Source organism: Penicillium canescens (assembly GCF_028828765.1).
Source record: "Penicillium canescens strain IBT 15451 chromosome Unknown utg000006l_segment0_segment0, whole genome shotgun sequence".
Taxonomy (NCBI): Eukaryota; Fungi; Ascomycota; class Eurotiomycetes; order Eurotiales; family Aspergillaceae; genus Penicillium; species Penicillium canescens.
This window is the reverse complement of record NW_026703968.1, coordinates 1,679,505-1,696,923: the sequence shown is the minus strand read 5'-3', so window position 1 is coordinate 1,696,923 and position 17,419 is coordinate 1,679,505. Positions and strand designations below refer to the sequence as shown.

General features: G+C 48.5%; 6 protein-coding genes across 6 annotated transcripts; 4 read left to right on the top strand and 2 right to left on the bottom strand.

Annotated features, from left to right (window-relative positions):
- Window positions 1-1,028: 1,028 nt before the first annotated feature.
- Window positions 1,029-4,052, top strand: N7446_009604 (uncharacterized protein; the record flags this gene model as incomplete). Its single annotated transcript, XM_058518349.1, has 6 exons — window positions 1,029-1,042; window positions 1,096-2,797; window positions 2,850-2,876; window positions 2,938-3,154; window positions 3,414-3,885; window positions 3,941-4,052. The coding sequence occupies 6 exons, from the start codon at window positions 1,029-1,031 to the stop codon at window positions 4,050-4,052; spliced, it is 2,544 nt and encodes an 847-aa protein (XP_058369137.1).
- A 486-nt stretch (window positions 4,053-4,538) lies between these two features.
- On the top strand, window positions 4,539-6,675 carry N7446_009603 (putative C2H2 finger and ankyrin domain protein; the record flags this gene model as incomplete). The annotated part of the gene is made up of 2 exons (XM_058518348.1): window positions 4,539-4,736; window positions 4,787-6,675. The coding sequence occupies exons 1-2, from the start codon at window positions 4,688-4,690 to the stop codon at window positions 6,673-6,675; spliced, it is 1,938 nt and encodes a 645-aa protein (XP_058369136.1). The 5' UTR covers window positions 4,539-4,687.
- Window positions 6,676-10,438: 3,763 nt separating this feature from the next.
- On the top strand, window positions 10,439-11,254 carry N7446_009602 (uncharacterized protein; the record flags this gene model as incomplete). The annotated part of the gene is made up of 1 exon (XM_058518347.1): window positions 10,439-11,254. One exon carries the CDS (start codon window positions 10,439-10,441, stop codon window positions 11,252-11,254), a length of 816 nt encoding a protein of 271 aa, XP_058369135.1.
- A 1,034-nt stretch (window positions 11,255-12,288) lies between these two features.
- On the top strand, window positions 12,289-12,975 carry N7446_009601 (class I SAM-dependent methyltransferase; the record flags this gene model as incomplete). The annotated part of the gene is made up of 1 exon (XM_058518346.1): window positions 12,289-12,975. One exon carries the CDS (start codon window positions 12,289-12,291, stop codon window positions 12,973-12,975), a length of 687 nt encoding a protein of 228 aa, XP_058369134.1.
- A 109-nt stretch (window positions 12,976-13,084) lies between these two features.
- On the bottom strand, window positions 13,085-13,854 carry N7446_009600 (FMN-binding negative transcriptional regulator; the record flags this gene model as incomplete). The annotated part of the gene is made up of 2 exons (XM_058518345.1): window positions 13,085-13,735; window positions 13,816-13,854. 2 exons carry the CDS (start codon window positions 13,852-13,854, stop codon window positions 13,085-13,087), a joined length of 690 nt encoding a protein of 229 aa, XP_058369133.1.
- A 1,795-nt stretch (window positions 13,855-15,649) lies between these two features.
- N7446_009599 (AP-2 complex subunit mu) lies at window positions 15,650-17,115 on the bottom strand (the record flags this gene model as incomplete). Its single annotated transcript, XM_058518344.1, has 3 exons — window positions 15,650-15,656; window positions 15,716-16,706; window positions 16,779-17,115. 3 exons carry the CDS (start codon window positions 17,113-17,115, stop codon window positions 15,650-15,652), a joined length of 1,335 nt encoding a protein of 444 aa, XP_058369132.1.
- Between the last annotated feature and the right edge of the window lie 304 nt (window positions 17,116-17,419).

Genomic DNA, 17,419 nt, shown 5'->3' with positions numbered 1-17,419 from the left:
GTATACTAATATATGTCGCTGATCTACAGCCTACCATTGGCATGCCATGGACCACTTCCTTCTATTTGCCACTAGTCCCGTACCTTCTTGTGTTTATTGTAGTATGGGACTCGATGTAGATCATAATTAATGCATTGAGAGTCTAGTGCTTACATATTTAGCCCCAGAAAAGCACCATATGGCCCCTAGAACGGTTCATTTGGCCCCAAAGGTTTCGTGTGCCAGGATTCGTGGGCCCCTGAAATAGCACCCTGACTTGAAATATTACAACGTCAAACGGGCTATTCTCTCAGATACTTAAACAATGCCCCGCGGTAGACAGGCCGTAAAGTTCTCACATTCCCTTTGTTCTCCACGCGTTGCACCTGGTCTTATACAAATCTTTACAATGCGGCCTTCTGAAGGCTGGTCTGTATCAGCAAGATGGGCCTTTCTGGTTCTGACTTCAATTGTACACCTTACCTCTGGAGCTGCCATAGGAAACCCTAGCGGTAAAAGCTCTTTTGCTTCCACATTGCCTGCATCTACACCCTCTAGGTATGAAATTGGATTCTTGTGAGAACTTAGATTGGGCCGCGAATGGACTGACGCGAGGATAATTTTCAGTCTTAGGACTAGCAGTGTACAAAGCAAAAGCTCCTTTAATCCCTCTTCAAGCAGTCCTCCTTCATCTGCACCTAAGCAAACAAGTTCTGCTGTCATTGTATCGAGCAGTGATGCTTCTTATGGCTTTGGATTCAGCTCATCCAACGTAATTTCGCCAAGCTCCAGGTCCCTGATTAGTACTGGAAACATTGCTCAAAGCACGGATAGCCCTGTGTCCTCGAAAGTTCCATCTTCTTCTCAACCTCAAAGCACTCCATATTTTACATCAACCGCAATATCGTCTTCTAGCACCGGAAGCCCATCTTTTAGCAGCAGCAGCGGTATTCCGGGATCCTCTTTGTCGCTCACAAACCAATTATCTAGTTCTGGAAGCTCTCGAAGCTCGGTTCGAAGCAGCAGCAACGCTGACGCTTCGTCCACCAATGCTTCCTCTACAGTCAGCACAAGAACTAGCATCGGTGTCTCATCAACTACTCCGCCTTCAAGCAGTGGTAGCAGCAAGAGCCTGTCTCCATCCTATGCCAACTCAGGCGGACCTACCATTGTATCTTCCACGATTGTCGAATCAGGTAGCACTGTGGTAGTTCCGGTCATAACTGGAGACACATACTCAACCCCAATTACTCTTCCACCTGTTACATCGACTATCAAAAGTTCTGAAGCGACATCCAGTGTATCTTCAGTGTCCTCAGATATTGCTGGCCTGATCCCGATCATCAGTTCTTGGAAGAAGAACCCAGATCCTCTTAAAACTGATACCCTTAATAAGGTGAAAAACATTCGAAGTGAAGTAGAAGGACTGATTTCCGATCTTGGTGGCTCATCTTCCTCTTCAGGGTGTGGTTCAAAAAAGAAGAGAGGATTGTTTGGTTCCATTGGCGATATAATCAACTCATTGTCATGCATTGATGAAGATCTGCAAAAGGTCACGGACGATATCAACGCAAATAATGTTGATTCCATTGACGACACGCTGGATGAACTCACAGAGGATAACAACAATCTCACTGAGAACGACAATGAAGACAACACCGAAAGCAGTTCGAACTCTGATTCATCAACCACCCCCTCGTCCTCTTCGTGCACAGAGTCATCCACAGCATTCAAGGTGACTGTCAAGTGTGTACCTACCTCTTTTGTTACTGGAAGTTCCACTCTTCCCACCACAACTTGCACGCCCTCAACCACTGTCACCACCGTTGGATGCTCAGTCACCGGGTTGACGACCACCATCTCGACCTCTGCCTCAGCAGCTGGAACCCAAATCCCATGTGCTTCTGGTACATGCGGCAAGTCATGCCCGATGAACAAGGGTCCTCTCAGTGGTGCTAGCATGGGCGTTATAGCCACCACAGAGAACTGTGCATTGATCTCAACAAGTACAACCGCTACCCTGCCCACTGGCAGCTATGGTGTTGCTGGGAGCATCGGAGTTATAGCTCCAACACAATCTAGCTCTGCATCTAAGAGGAGCCAATCCAACAGCGATGATAATCACCTAGTGGATCGCTCATTAGTTGAACGTGCTCTTGCGGATGTTTCCCCTCCCTACGCCGACTATGTCAGGACGCTGACACCTACCTGGGTCAGTCAATTGGGTGATGCATCAGGACAGTGGTTTGACTTCCCAACGTTTGGTCACTCGGCTGCTGGTGTTAATGGTATCTATGGATGCACAGCTGTGATCCTTGCATCTGAGAAAGGTGTGTACATTTCACACATTTGGGAGAACCCAGTCTTCATCCACGGCGATTACAGCCCAACCGATGACAATTACTTTGTATCAACTGCCTTCAATGCCCTACGGGATGGTACTGCGTTTGCACAAAGTGTGACTGATCTGATTGGAACTGATCAAACTCCCGGTGTTCTGAATGCCATCTACGCCCCCAAAGTGTTTGTCCTTACGCCTTATACCACGGATTTTGATCGACAAATGTTTGGCATTTCAACTACGCTGAGGTATCAAGACCGTGCAAACGACCTCGCGCAAAGACTCGCAAATGCTATCCCCGGCTCTGGTGGAGAAGGCATTGTCATGGGATATACACGCACAAGTCAACAGGCATCTACCCAGGAACCAGGCGTTGCAGGTAGAGCCATTCTCGAAGTTGACCCCTTTCAAACATGGCTCACCACACCTAGTGATCCAACTTCTGCGGGTCTTCAAGTTGGTCGCTGGCGCCTGTGGGTAGAGGATCAGTTGATTACTTACCAAGATTTCTGGCTTCCCCATGCCGCAGCTCCTGCAGGAACTTTCCAGAAACGAGGTGAGGGTTATGCAAACCCATGTAGCAGCTACACCAACTCTTCCAGCTCTAGCTCTAGTAGCTCTGGAATCAGTACCTCCCAAGGCTCGAGTGCGACCACTTTCCGGAGCTCAATCTCTACCTCGCAACCATTGCCTTCTGGAAACTCTGCATCATCGTCAAGGTTCCCGTCAGCCACATCTTCAATCTCGGGAAGTGTATCATCATCGGCAATAGCTTCATCATCACTTTCACGCTCGTCTTCCACGCCGTCTTCAGAAGCAAGCTCGTCATCCACAGTAAACCCATCATCCACACCAAGCTTCTCATCTAAATCAATTTCTTCAACACCACCTTCATCCTCAGGATCAGCTTCATTGGCAGCACCGGCCTCATCTTCAGGAATAACCTCAGCCCCGGTCACATCTACGTCAAGCCTGACCTCAGCCTCAGCCTCCCAAAGCTCGTATATGTGTATGAACCGAGGTGGTCCTAATGTTGCAACACCGCACTGCCAGTGTTCAACAACATCTGACGGACAGAGCTACTACGCGACAGCGCCTCTGATTTCCGATTACTGCACTGATTACACCACTTTCCCATCAAGCATCACGCCAGAATCAACTGCAACTCAAGCTCCTACAACAGCGACACCTGAGCCTATCATCAAGACCGAAGATGGAAACATCATCTCCTACCCTTCGCGAACTCTTGAATACGGAGAAGTCTACGGCAAGCAATACACTTTCACAAATGGCGCCGGCTCCCCTGTCACCTTGGAAACAGCGGCCCCAACCCAGACCGACGCCAACAATAAGGGCTCAAGTCAATGCAAAAGTGTTGACGATGCTTGCCAGCGGGCTTATGAGCAGTTCGAAGATGATACTGTCTACAGCGATTTTGCATCCTATACTGCCAAGATCCAGAGTGGCATGGTTATGGTTGCGACTTTTGGCCAGGCTGGTTGTGTTGCCCAGTATAAGTGTGATGACTATGGATTTGGAATGACTGGACGACAGATCAAAGATGCGTAAGTTCAATCCTGTCCCTATATTTTGTGGAAACTTCACTGACATTTTCAATAGGGTCGAGTATATGAAGGACAATGACGGTGTTGAGAAGTGTGGCACTACCTATCTTTCTAACTCCTGCCATGTCACACTGAACTACTGCACCAGTTGCAAGTCACAACACTAATTGCTATCTAGATTGCAGCTGTGATTTTGTACCTTATATTGTGACTTAATATTTTCTGTTGAAGCTATATAGATGAATGAGAGGTTCAGTTTTGGGCTGCCAGCAGTCTATAGCATTCAATTTAAGTTATATAAGTCATGTTTGTTGTAGATATAGACGTACTCTCAAACAGTGCAAAAACTATGACGTAGAACAATTTTTACAGCAAGATCACGTGAATTGTAAATATAAATTGAAGAAATATATGCTCACAGAGAGGTAGAGAAGAGAACCATTCTCGTCATAGAGGATTTACAAAGCATCAATCCCAGCATTCAGGCACACGAGAAAAGATGACCGCAGCCCATGAGTCAAATTTCCCAAACGGGAGGCCGAGTCGTTAGCTCCGCTGTATCTACAAGCACAGCCCAGATACTTCTAACAGATTATTAATGCCAATAAATCCACCTGGGCTGAGCAAGGCAGTTTGCAGCGCTGTGACTCAATCTCAATTGCCTCAATTGCAAGCAAGAAAAAGAAATAAAAGCAAACAAGGAACCGCATAGTGCCCGCATTCCTTAGGCGGTAAGAACCCACTTATCAGCGTCATTGGAGGGGCAGCACGAATTCGATACGCATTCTTCGCCCAGCACATCATGGCGGATACGACTCGAATGGAGGAGCTCCTGAAAAGGCCTCTCTATGGTAAGACTCCGAGCTTTCAAACTTTCACCTGGCTTTGCTGATCTTCCCAGTGTACGACCTCCCGCCGGAACTTCTTGCGACACTCACGGCCAAAACCACGAACCCTGTCACCGAAGAAGAGCCTGGGACAAACCCGGAAGACGCTGAACTCGCAGCGCAGGACTCTGCGATCGCAACCTCTACCCTCTGCTCTCTCTGCAAGGTTTCCTACAACAATGTACAGGAACAGCGCAGCCATGTCCGATCCGACCATCACCGCTACAACATCAAAGCCCAGCTGCGCGGAAATGCACCCCTTGAGGAGATCGAATTCGCGAAAGCGATTGGTGAGCTAGACGAGTCAATATCGGGATCGGAGTCTTCGGAGACCGAAGAGGAGGAGGCAGACACGGGCGCGAACACGACACTCTCAGCCCTGCTGAAAAAGCAGGCGAAGCTATCCCAGACCAATGAAGAAACAGAAACTGCTGTGACGAGCTCTCCGAAGCACCCTCTTTTCTGGCTGGCTAGTTCGGGTTTACCGTCAAACAAGTCCCTGGGCGTTTACAGGGCTATTTTCTCGAATGCTGAACAAGACGAGCCCGGTCATCTGGTTGAGACTCTACAGCGCAAGCAGCTGGAACCTGTCAAGGCGCGCACGAACAATGCGAATAATGCCCCGGCTCCGGCCGCCTCTAGTCCTCACTTTTTTATGTGCATGATCGGCGGTGGCCACTTCGCTGCTATGCTGGTGTCTTTGGCACCGGAGATCCACCGAAGACAAGGAGGTGTCGAAGATAGACAAGCCCGGGTTATTGCGCACAAGACCTTCCACCGATACACAACACGACGAAAGCAGGGTGGTTCGCAATCTGCGAGTGATGCTTCTCGTGGCGCTGCCCATTCAGCGGGCTCCAGTTTGCGCCGCTACAACGAAGCTGCTCTTGAGAAAGATATTCGGGATTTGCTGTCGGATTGGCGCAAGGAAATCGATAGTGCCGAGCTGTTGTTCGTCCGCGCTACAGGAAAAACGAACCGCAAGATCCTTTTCGATCAATATGATGGAAATGTCCTCAAGCAGAAAGACCCTAGACTACGAGGATTCCCCTTCAATACCCGCCGCGCGACTCAAGGAGAGCTCTTGCGATGCTTCAAAGAGCTCACCCGCGTGAAGGTCAGCGAAGTCGATGAAGCCGCAGTGGCAGCAGCGGAAGCCAAACGGCGCAAGGAAGAATCAAAACCAGCCACGCCTCGCCCGCAACCACAACCACAGAAACCCAAGCTATCAAAGGAAGAAGAGGCCGCCCTGCTACACACATCTCAAATCCAGGCTTTTATCCGGCGTTCAAAGGTCCCCGCTCTCATGTCCTACATCACAAACAATTCCATACCTGCTACCTTTACCTTCACACCCGCCAACCAACCCCAAAACTTCCGCTGTCCAACACCTCTCCACCTAGCAGCAAACCTAAACGCCCCAGTGGTCGTCACAGCCCTCCTCACAAAAGCTCAAGCAGACCCAACGACAACAAACAGCGAAGGCAGAACCCCCTTCGAGCTAACAGGAGACCGAGCCACGCGCGACGCCTTCCGCATCGCCCGCCACGATCTTGGCGAGTCAAAATGGGACTGGGATGCCGCAAAAGTGCCTTCAGCAGTTTCAAAAGCCGACGCGGACAGTCGCGCTGAGAAGGAGCGGAAAGCTGCTGATGAGGAGGAATCGAATAGGCGTAAGGCTGGTCTTGATCGGTTGAAGCGCGAGGATGCTGAGAGAGCTGCTGCTGAGCATAAGGCTTCGTTGAGGGGTGGTCGGACTCTTGGGGCTGTTGTTGAGAAGTCTGCTGCTGAAAAGCGGGATGAGGAGACTAGGGGTATGACGCCTGAGATGAAGATGCGTTTGGAGAGGGAGCGGAGGGCTAGGGCTGCTGAGGAGCGGTTTAAGAGGATGCAGGGGAAGTGAGGGTTTGGAATATTTAAGCTTTGGGACGTGTTGCATTCCCTTTTATGTTTCCTATGGACTTTCCTAGATACATTTTTGCATGGTGGCGACATATCAATATCATATAGTAGCATCATTGCCATTGGCTTTTCTTGATTTTTACTCTTCTTGTACTGCAACGGGCAGCTAGATTTAGACAACACCATTCTACGGGCAATGAACAGGGGCAGGCAGCCCTACTTGCGAACATAGTAAAGAGTGAGAGTGTTTACATCTTCAAAGCACGAATTTGAAAGTATCAGAGTCAAAATCCGAACAGTTATCACATTAGATGCCATCGAAGGGAACAAATGAGAACAAGTAAGCCAACCTCAATGATAGGGAGAAATATCACACCACCTTTAGGTTAATCTAATCGAAAGACATGTAAAAGGATCTAAGAAGAAATAACCCTTACTCAAGTACCACTCACCAGCCTATCTTTAGAAATATCTATCCCGCCGTAAACCCATAAAGTCGCCATCTCCACAGGATAGATTCCACTCGGCCTTCATCCCTAGAAGGCAAATCGAACAAGCCATAGTCTACATTCCTTCTGTGCCTTGATGCACGACCCACGACGCTCGACCATCACTATCCACTCTCCAAAGAGGGACAGGAGCGGGCAAGATAAGGCAACTTGGATAAGGAGACAGAAATAGGGAGGAGGGGTGCATTCACTCTCAATTGAGCAAGATACTACTCTGTCCAGCGAGGATAATTCAATAAGCCCACTCTTCCTTATCCCTAGGGTCTCGGGTACAGTCCGTGGTCCACTTCCAGTGCCACTATAGAGGGAAGTATACATGTATCTACAGTACTAGTACATGTTCATGTAATTACCCGTGTGTGGGTTCGCAACGCGTGACAGTCTGGCTAGGGGTTGCAGGCTGCATGTAGCATGGGATGTACATGTACTGTATAGGGTTAGGGCAGGTCGAGGGTCGAGGGGGAAGGGGAAGGGGATGAAGATTGGACTCGAGAGGGGAAGTGGGTGTGCTGATCTTTGTTCAGCCCAGGTAGATGTTTCACTTTGGGCTTAGTGATAAGTGATGTGTGATGTGATTCAATAGCTTTGGGGTGATTCACTGTATGAGTGCGTTGCGGCTGGTGAATAAGTTACAGTCTGGTTTGCAACGCGTCGGACTCGATGGTCTCATCTTGTCTGGGAGAGACTGTCTTCATTCGGACACTGTGATTCTGTCGAGGCCATGCAGAGTCGGGTCTGATTCTATTGGGTCCGTGTTGGGTTTCTGATATTATTTTGAATAATGGTAATAGCTCTCGACTCCTAGATCCAATCATATCAAACCATGAGCAGCTGATCAGCTGCGACACTGTCCACATGAAGGAGAGTAAAAAAGCAATATTGCAATAGCCCAGGGCAAGTGATCACCAGCAGAGCCACAAAAAGAATTGTGAATATCCCTATTCAGCAACTAAAGCAAGACAAAGTGGCAACAACAGGGCAGTCACAGCCAAAAGCAAAAAGCAAAGAAACAAAAAAAGCCTGCCAATACCCTATTCAGAACAATGTCTGAGGTCTTCAAGGCAAAAGTGAGACCATCAGTACTCACCACCCTATGAAGGGACCGAAGCCCTAGCGGGGCATGGTTGGAGGGGCAACCAGGGCGACCCAGCCACAGCAGCGCACGAAGGACGATCAGGTTTGCGGAGATGATCTGCATTAGCGCCCGCTGTGAGAAAGGGATGATGTCTTGCATGGTCTTGCATTGGTCTTGCAGGGACGTGCAGGAAGAAGCTCCTGGAGGACGAGGAATCTGGAAGTTGGAAACTCTCATTTTGGCTGTTTGGGCGCTTTGAGCAGGATAGTTTGATGTTTTGCGTCTCGTGCCCTAATTTCCTGAAGGCTAACTTTGTTGTAGCCTATGGATGTCTTTCGATGGGAATAGTCTCATCGAGGCTCTTGATACCCCTTGCAGGAGATCGGATGTCGATAAGGGGCTGGGGGCTCGTGGGACTGGGATTGGTATGCTACAGTGTCCTAGAGGAGAGCCCTCTGTTCAGTCCCCTGTGTATAGGACTGGGTCAGGTGGGCGTATACCCTTGGATCTTCCAGCCTCGGGTCAAGGAGAGTAGCCCCTTTGTGGTTTATTGGCATAGTGTATGGGTAATTTCAAATAGAGGTGTGGTGCCATCCTCTTTGTTTGTAGAAAGGCTATAGATCAGAACTTCGGGTTGTCGGCCCGTTGCAGCAAGTATGTGTAGTCGGCTGCACCCCGGTGATGCAGTAGAGTTCTGCAAGATAATGCAAGTGATGATCTGCGCACGAGTTCTCCGGTTGATCTGCGAAAGTAAGGGTGGTTAGAGTGTATTGAAGAGTGTTAGAAAAAACCCCGATGTCAAATGCAAGTAAAATTAAGCTGAGGTCCGAGGCTGCCAAGGAGCCCTCAGAACCCTGTTGATAGGGTATTTCCTTGATTTTGGCTAAGTTAAGCCCAGAAGGGACCATATTATACTCTATGGTCTATACTGTGTAGTGTATAGTTTATAGTGTATACTCTGTCTATAACGTTACTCTTTGTCTGTGTATTGTAACACGTAACGCGTCACGTCGCGTCGCGAACGCGGTACGCGTCAACGCGTTCCCGCGTTTCACAATGAAAAGTCGAATTGAAACCCGCACCAGTAAAGCAGTCAAATGTTGAAAGGCATATAGGTCAAAGAGCAGGCTGGATATCCCAGTAACATCCTTGGAGCCCTCGAGGGCTGGTATGGCAGGGAAACAAACCCTCCTAGGCTGGTGAAGGGCAGCGGAATGGCAGGAGAGAAACCTCCTCTTTTGGGAGACTATTAAACGGACACTCGCCCAGTATCAAGTCAAATAATCAGATATTTACATCATAAGTTACAAGTATATTGGGATTAACGCGCCTTCGCTACTGTATGCAAGCCTATGCACGCCATTGACGCAGCCCTAAGCTTGGACATACAATACACTACACTTCATACAATTCATACGCTAAGATGTTACAATGAACATGCACAGTTCAACTGAGAGTATCCCAACGAGGCAATGCAAAGATGATCCCTCATGTCTCAGGGGTTCCTCGTGCCTGTTCTCCTGTAGAGCCTTGCATGCAATCCCTCTGGCCCTTTCCAAGGCTGCTCTACTGTTTCACTGGGAGTTTTAGATCATAGTATAATAGTATAGTATATCAGTATATTAGTATAATAGATCAGACCTTCATTCCGTTCCTCTGCAGTCATTCCAGTCTTCCAACAATACTCCAACAGTCATTCGTTGTCCTTTGAGCATTCGCTCTGACCTTCGTTTCTATTTTCAAACATACCGGCTCTTTACAAATTTTCTTTTCTTTCTTCAGGAATAGAAACATCTCAAACAATCTCTTTAGACGTATAACAAAGAGTGGAGGCACGGGAGATGATCGCTTGGCCGTTTGCGGTCCAATTTTCTTTTATCGCTCGGACTCCCCCGCCAACTTTTCTCCCTGACAACACATTCGCTCAAATACATCAACACCACTTTCCCACCGTCGCAACCCCCGGACCAGGTGGAAAGTAAAGCGCATTTCAACAACATCTTTATCCATTCATTTTGACCACCCTAACTCCGTCGTCGCGCATCACAACCGCCTCCGGCGCAATCGCGCAGCCCACAAATCGCGACCGCGACTCGCTTCCTCTCGTTTACACCTTCAACCTATTTTCCAGGCTCCCAATCTTCCAATCGCTCAAGTATCACCTTTTATCCTCTCCAATCATGTTGCTTCCATCCGCCCTCCCATGCGATGTGCGCCGGTCGTCTCGCTTCACCCCTGCTCGCCTCTTCTCAACTCCTCCATCAGACGGTTTCGCATCAGGCAACGGTCTCCTCGGCACCTGTCGCGCCCTACAATCTCTCCTCAACGGATCACCATCACCTCCATCGCGCCGTTCAACAAAGGCCCAGCGCCTCCAAAGTCCCCTCCCAATCAACACACCGCGGCGCTCGCCGCGATCACACAAAGCTGCCCGTCCCGTCTCTCCTAGACCAACACCATCCCCCAGAACCGCCGCTCTCACACCCCCACCCGCACCTTGCGCACCATCGCGCGGCGCAAACAAGCGCCGCCGCGACGCCCTCGAAGACGAAGACAGCGACGCGGAAATGAGCCGCGGGCGCAACCGTCTCACAACCCCCAAACGTATCCGCCACGCTCCCTACAACATCCCTCTCGGTCTCTCCTCAACAGATTTCTACTCCCTCCATTCTCCACCAGTCACTCAATCTCCTCCTTCTCCACCGCGCCGCCAGATGAACCCACACATCGAGGCCGGTCCCCGCATCGATCCCGATGCGCCTCTCCCTTCTATTGAGATCACAGAGGAACCCTCCTCCTCCAGTCCAGCTGATCAATCAAACATCTGGACCCAAGAACAAGACCAACGCCTTCTCGAGCTGGTCCTCGAGAAACTCCGCCTCTCTCAACGAGAATGGGATGAGTGCGCGCGCCAAATGGGTCGCGACAACATTGCCGATAGGTGGAACTCTCTTGTCGGGGAGGGTCGCGTCGGCTTGCGCCCTCGTCGCCGTTAACCAACTCATCCTCACCATTCCATATTGCACAACGCAATTTCCGTGTTTCATTATGTATTATATGATCTGTACCCCTGTAACAACTATCTGTCATTTGAGATTGGCCAGGCTGTTTTGTTGGCTTGGATTTTTCTGCAAAAGAGAAAAGCAACCCCTGTACTATTATTATTATCTCTTGTTCTGGCACAAATTGCTCATTATGTTCTGTTTCGGTCTTCTCTGAGTCCCGTTGTTTTCGGACTATGTGAATATGTTTTTGTCTTTTGTCCTTGATTTTTTATTGTCAAGACACCCCTACCTGGGCTTGCTCATATGTTGGTCACCACCTGCTTGCTTGGTTTATGCACATCTGCACATCTACTGTTTGGGTTGCTTGTTTGGGATTTGTATTACTATCTACATCTACTATCTAAACTTGACTGTACTTTTATTCACATATTGATTCATTCAATAATTTTGGATCATCATCTACACTCTTTGATTATTACTAGGGCGATAATTGTCTATTTCCAAGCTTGTCACTAACGTCATGTTGTGACCTAGCACTGTACATTTGAATGCATATAGCCATTAGCCCTCTCTTCTAAGGACTGGTTTCTAATGCTAAGGAGTGTGCGACAGTCGGTAATCAAATCGGACATGTTGATCCGAGGGGACTCCGTATTCTATTTTTCTTTATGTACTGTACTGTACTCTGTGCTCTGTACAGAGTCGAAACGACATCCTCTTCCCTTGCCCCCCACCAATTGAACAGAGTGAACAGAGAAGACGCATAGTCTCTTACTACGGGCCGAGGCCACTGACAAATATCCGGCTACACATAGCGCTTGTGCTTTGACCTATCTTGTATGTGTCAAATGAGTCATTGTTCAATCTAGTACGGAGTAAGTCCGTCCACATTGATTCACACAATTAGATCAATAATTATAAAGAGTGAAGAATATCACCTCCCTTCCTAGTATTGGTTTTTCCTCCAACAGGAAATCATCCAGTAACTTGACCCAAGCCCTACTCTGCTGTACTCTCCCTCCAAAATGACCACCACTATCGATAACCACCGTGTCAAAGAAAACATAAAACAAGCCTACGACGACATCGCCAACAAATACCTAACCTGGACCGAACCAACCCACAAAGTCCGCCTCACCTACCTAAACAGGCTCCTCCAAAACCTCGAAACAGCAACCAAAGCCACCCAAGCAACAATCCTCGAACTAGGCTGCGGAGCCGGCGTCCCATGCACCCAACACCTAGCCTCAAACCCCAGCTTCAAAATAACAGCAAACGACATCTCGTCATCCCAAATCGAACTAGCAAAACAAACCCTGCCGGACTCGGTAACCTTAATTCAATGTGATATGATGGGCCTTGAATTCAAACAGGAATCTTTCGACGCTGTGCTAGCCATGTACTCAATCATCCATTTACCACGCGATGAGCAGATTACCATTCTCACGAGGATCTTTGGGTGGTTGAAGCCTGGAGGTTGGATTCTGGCTAATTTCTCCGAGGGGGAGTTTGATAGTTCTTTTGATGAGGCTTGGTTGGGGGGGAAGAAGGGGGTTATGTATTGGAGTGGATGGGGGAAGGAGAAGATGAGGGGGATTCTTGGGGATGTTGGATTTGTTGTTAAGGTTGATGAGGTTGTTGTTGATCAGGAGGAGGTTGATGGTGTTCAGTGTGATTCTGCTTTTCAGTGGGTTTTAGCTAGGAAAGTATGATTCTTTCCTGTTCTACGCTTTAGAGATATTGGCTCTTGGATCATTGCACTGTTGATCTACTGAATTGTTATATTTCGTTGCAAAAGTAGACAGATGCCAATAGGTTAAATCATTGTTTGATCTTCGCTGCATCTTTCATCTCGCCGCGCTCCTTGATCGTACCAGCCAAGTGGTTTCCAACATCCGACCCCAGATTGCTAAACCCATCAATAATGCCCTCACGATCTTTCTCCCCCATCTCCTGACTCATCTTAAACTTGCCTCCAATGCTTTCGATCGACACCTCAATCCCAATGATATTCTTCCTCATGATGTCAATATAACGGTCCGGGGCATCAGAGACATTCCATGGCCCCGGCTTCCCTTCCTGGCCAGTGTGTCCCATAATCGAAGTCTCACAAAGATGAGATAAGTCATGGATCTGCTGCGACAGGTACTGGGACGTCTCCTCCTCCGAAGAGTCATAGTAGATAGTAGCCTTGCCATAAACCTGAGCAGCGGCATAGTTCCACGTCGGCACAACCTTCCCAGTGGCCGGTTTCGTCTCGGTGTAGAACTTGGGGGTAACATAGTGATGATGAGGGCCCGTGAACAGGATCATCACATCCTGTTGTAGTTTGCGTGTGGACGAGGTTGAAGCGGCCTCGATTATGGCTTTCGCTTGTGGGTTTTGCCGGGCCATATGGCCGCGTAGACGGCCTTTCACGGATGCATCGGGGTCATCGCTGATGGTATCGAGGACCCATGGGATATGGCTGGACTGTAAGAAAGGATATGAGGGTGAAGAAATGGCCGTCGTGAGGATTCCCAGGGGTTCTCTTTGATAAAGTCAAAAAGAACCTTGATGGATGGTTCAGCGTGGACGGCTCGGAGATACATAATTGTGATCTTGGAGAGATTGAAGGACTTTGCAATAATTTCCGGTGCGAACCTTTTGATGCTTAACTTATAATCGAATAATTTATCATGGGCTTATAGTTGGCGGGGATTTGATTGGCTTAGCTGACCGAGCCGCCACTTGGTTGGCGGAGGCAAACTGGCCGAAAGAGGAAGTTGTGTCGAGATCCGACCTAAGCCCTACGATAACGGCAATCAAATTAACATGGCAGTAGGATATGTACGGAATGAATAAATACCTATAAACTCCACGACTTTCTCGGAGGGCTCATTCAGCTTTTCTGTTATCTAGGTGACAGGCGCAGTGCAGCTCTTGCTTTGGTGCCAGTATCGAAGACCCACACCCCGGAGAAAGGGATCTTGTAGACATAGAAGCCTAAATGTTGACGATAAGATATAACTAATTTTCTTGCGCGATTTTGACGTATGCCTCGATATTGATTGCCTCACCAGTCGGTCAAGCAATCCGTGTAGGCTCATCAAGCCAACAGTATCAATTTATATTAAAACGCGGCGGAAATGCACTATATACATGTAGCCTTGCAGTAGAGACTGCACCCACGCAAGTTTACTTCTGCTTTAGGAAAAGCCCAGTCCCACTCTAAATAACTTCCTCTTTTAGTTACTCACCACCGACAACTGAAGGACGATTTGGCCCAAATCTGTAAGGCAAGAACGCTTCACCCCTACTTTTTCAATGGGGATATTGGATTGGCAAGGTGCGGCGAGGTTTCCTTTTCAGAAGTGAGTTACGATCCAGGCTATGATTTCTGCACCCCGAGGCTGATCGGATCATAATTGAACTATATCCATGAAGTTCCACAGTTTCATGCCATTCAAAAGGAATACGGCGCTTACCTATTGAAGCTCCCTCCAACTTCCATTTGGGGTCAAGCTTCCCAAAGTTAGTAGTAGACAGATTTCAGGAATAACCTAGCATTTTATTTACGATATATTATAATCTACGAGATACTATGATCTACGAGACTTCCATTACCACACCCGCCCTGTCATCACCAGGGGACACTTCCAGCCAACAATGACCAAAAACCGACCCCAGATATCAATAACGCATGGACATTGCCATAAAGATCTCGATAAGAAGTATGTTCGCACCAGTCTATTGAATTGCAGACCAAGTTAGCCAGGATTATTGCCAACATGCAAACGATGTCCAGAAATGTGTCGACTCTCGGGACAAACATTTCAGTACTTCCCAGCCCCAATCCCAGCTAGATTCCGCTGTTGCTGGCCGGATTTCTTAAGAACAGAAGAGGAAGAGAGATTCTCCCCTCTTAGGTGTTTCGTGCTCAAGAAATTTGCAATCCACGCCATACAGTTCTTCCCGATTGGACAACCTTCTGGCTATACCCGCGTTTGACAGTGACTTCGAAAGTACTTGTCCACCAACTCAGTCCCTGGTGATGAGTCTGGCCACATGCATCGCCAGATTGTTCCCATTATCTTCTAGAGAATCTCAATTTGAATAAATCAAATCTCTAGTTTTGAGTTGTAGATTGGGCTATTTTGTCATATTATGTTAGCAAGAATTGACCTCTCCTTGTCCTCTCACCAACGGTTATTGGTTACAATATTCTATCTACAGTCACACCAAGGAAAAGAAGCATTGGATGCAAATGAAATCCAATATGTATCAAGGTATGTATGGTCCATCCAACGCCAAGCACCCTGCCTTGTGCAAATGAGCAAGAAAAAAAATGAAGAGTGACACTAGACAGTGTGGTTGATATTAACACATTCGAACAGCCGACAACGATCAGAAACTAGACGATTGAGTTAGTAGGAGCGCTGCCAAATTGGTTTTGTATATCAAACGACGTACCGAATCTCATAACTCCCCGCACGAGTCATATACCGCACCCACTTAACAGAAGAATAGTTATTCTTCTCAAAGACCTTAAGATACCGCACAAGCAACCCAGAAGAAGTAAACATAAGCAGCGAAAAAGAAAGACTAAGTGGCGGCCGACTCCAAGCCTTTTGATGCGTCATAGACGTAAGCGTCGCCTCAGCATTGAGCACAAACTCACTCTGCCCAGAAAACCGCGCAATTTTCCAAACAATATTGTTCTGCTCAGGTTCATACTTCGCGCGCCCCTGACTCGTCCGCTCAGTAGTCTTAGCCGTATTAAGCGGTGTCGGGATGCGAATAACAACATTCGTAGCAAACAGTTTCGAGCTGTAATTCGCCTTGATGGCCACACTATATTCAACCTTTGTCGTACCAATCTCCCGCACAATCGGGTGCACCTTAAACGGCAAATTGACATTCTCCGTCGCGCGGTACCGCATCAGCTCGAACTCGCCGTCCGGCGGCACGAAGGAGATAATCCGGTCTGCGTCGAATCGGCCTAGCTTCACGCACTGGTGGAATTGGCAGTCTTCCAGTGTGACCGAGCCTGCTGCTGCGCGCGTTGCCTTTGATGTGCCGAGTCCGTTGCCGCCGCCGCGGCTGCTGCTGGGACCTGAGGATTCGCCGGAGTCCAGGAGGAGACGGTCGTTTAGGCCGAATTTGCATTCAGGGGTTCCGGATAGGTAGGCGCGCATGACGATTTGGCCGTTGACGTCGGCGCGGAGGACTGTTCCTGTTGCAGACATCAGGAGGTTTACGTCTTCGATAACGTCGACAAAGGCTTCGTTTTTGCGGTATTTTATGTCGGAGCGACGCCAGGAGAGGGCGCCTGTTGCTTGTTGGGTGATTCTGGAGGAGTCGGTGGGATTGTTGGCGATGGCGGATTTCACGCCTTCGGTTGTGATGTACATTTTCAGGGTGTCGGGGTCGGTGTTTTGGGGGTAGCCAAAGTCGAGGATTTCTAGGAAGTGAAAGAAGCCATTGTTAGAGGTTGCTTTAGCTGGGTCATTGGGATAAAGTGGGATTGGCTTACCATCGAGCAGCTCGTAAATCAGGACAAAATTGTTCTTGACGGCCTCCTCGTCGAATTTCCCAAAATAGCTCTTGCCCAGCATTATCAGCCGGTAGAGAAACTCGAAGACCAGCGCGGCATTGGCATTGCTCTTTGTAACTGCTACCAAGTAGATATTCTCGTGCTTGACATGGCTGAATGTCGTCGAGCCCAGGGTCAGGATCGGGGAGCGGACCTGCGGGTTGGAGATGACCTGGATGCGGAAGATGTCGGCCAGGCGCGGGCGACAGTCGCTGCGGAAGGCGCGAAAGATGAGGTTCTCACCCTTCTGGTTGAATATGAGAATCCCTGAGAGCATGGTGCGTGTGTGGTGAGGTCAAGTGGATGAGAGTTGGAGCTTAGGGAATGGGGGTGGGGGTTGGATCGACACCGCCTGGAGTATAACCCTGGAAAGGAGGTTGACCTTATTTGGACAATTTAGTAGATATTGATGTATTTTACTCAATCTCGGTGGGATCATTTGCTTTTCTATTCTCTCTAGAGCCTGATATGGTATCTATACGAAGTACTTGGCATATGAATGCAGAATGCATAGTGAGATAAAAAAAGAAAAAAAAAGAAAGGTGTATCAGACATGAACCACCCCAAATCACTGAATTTAA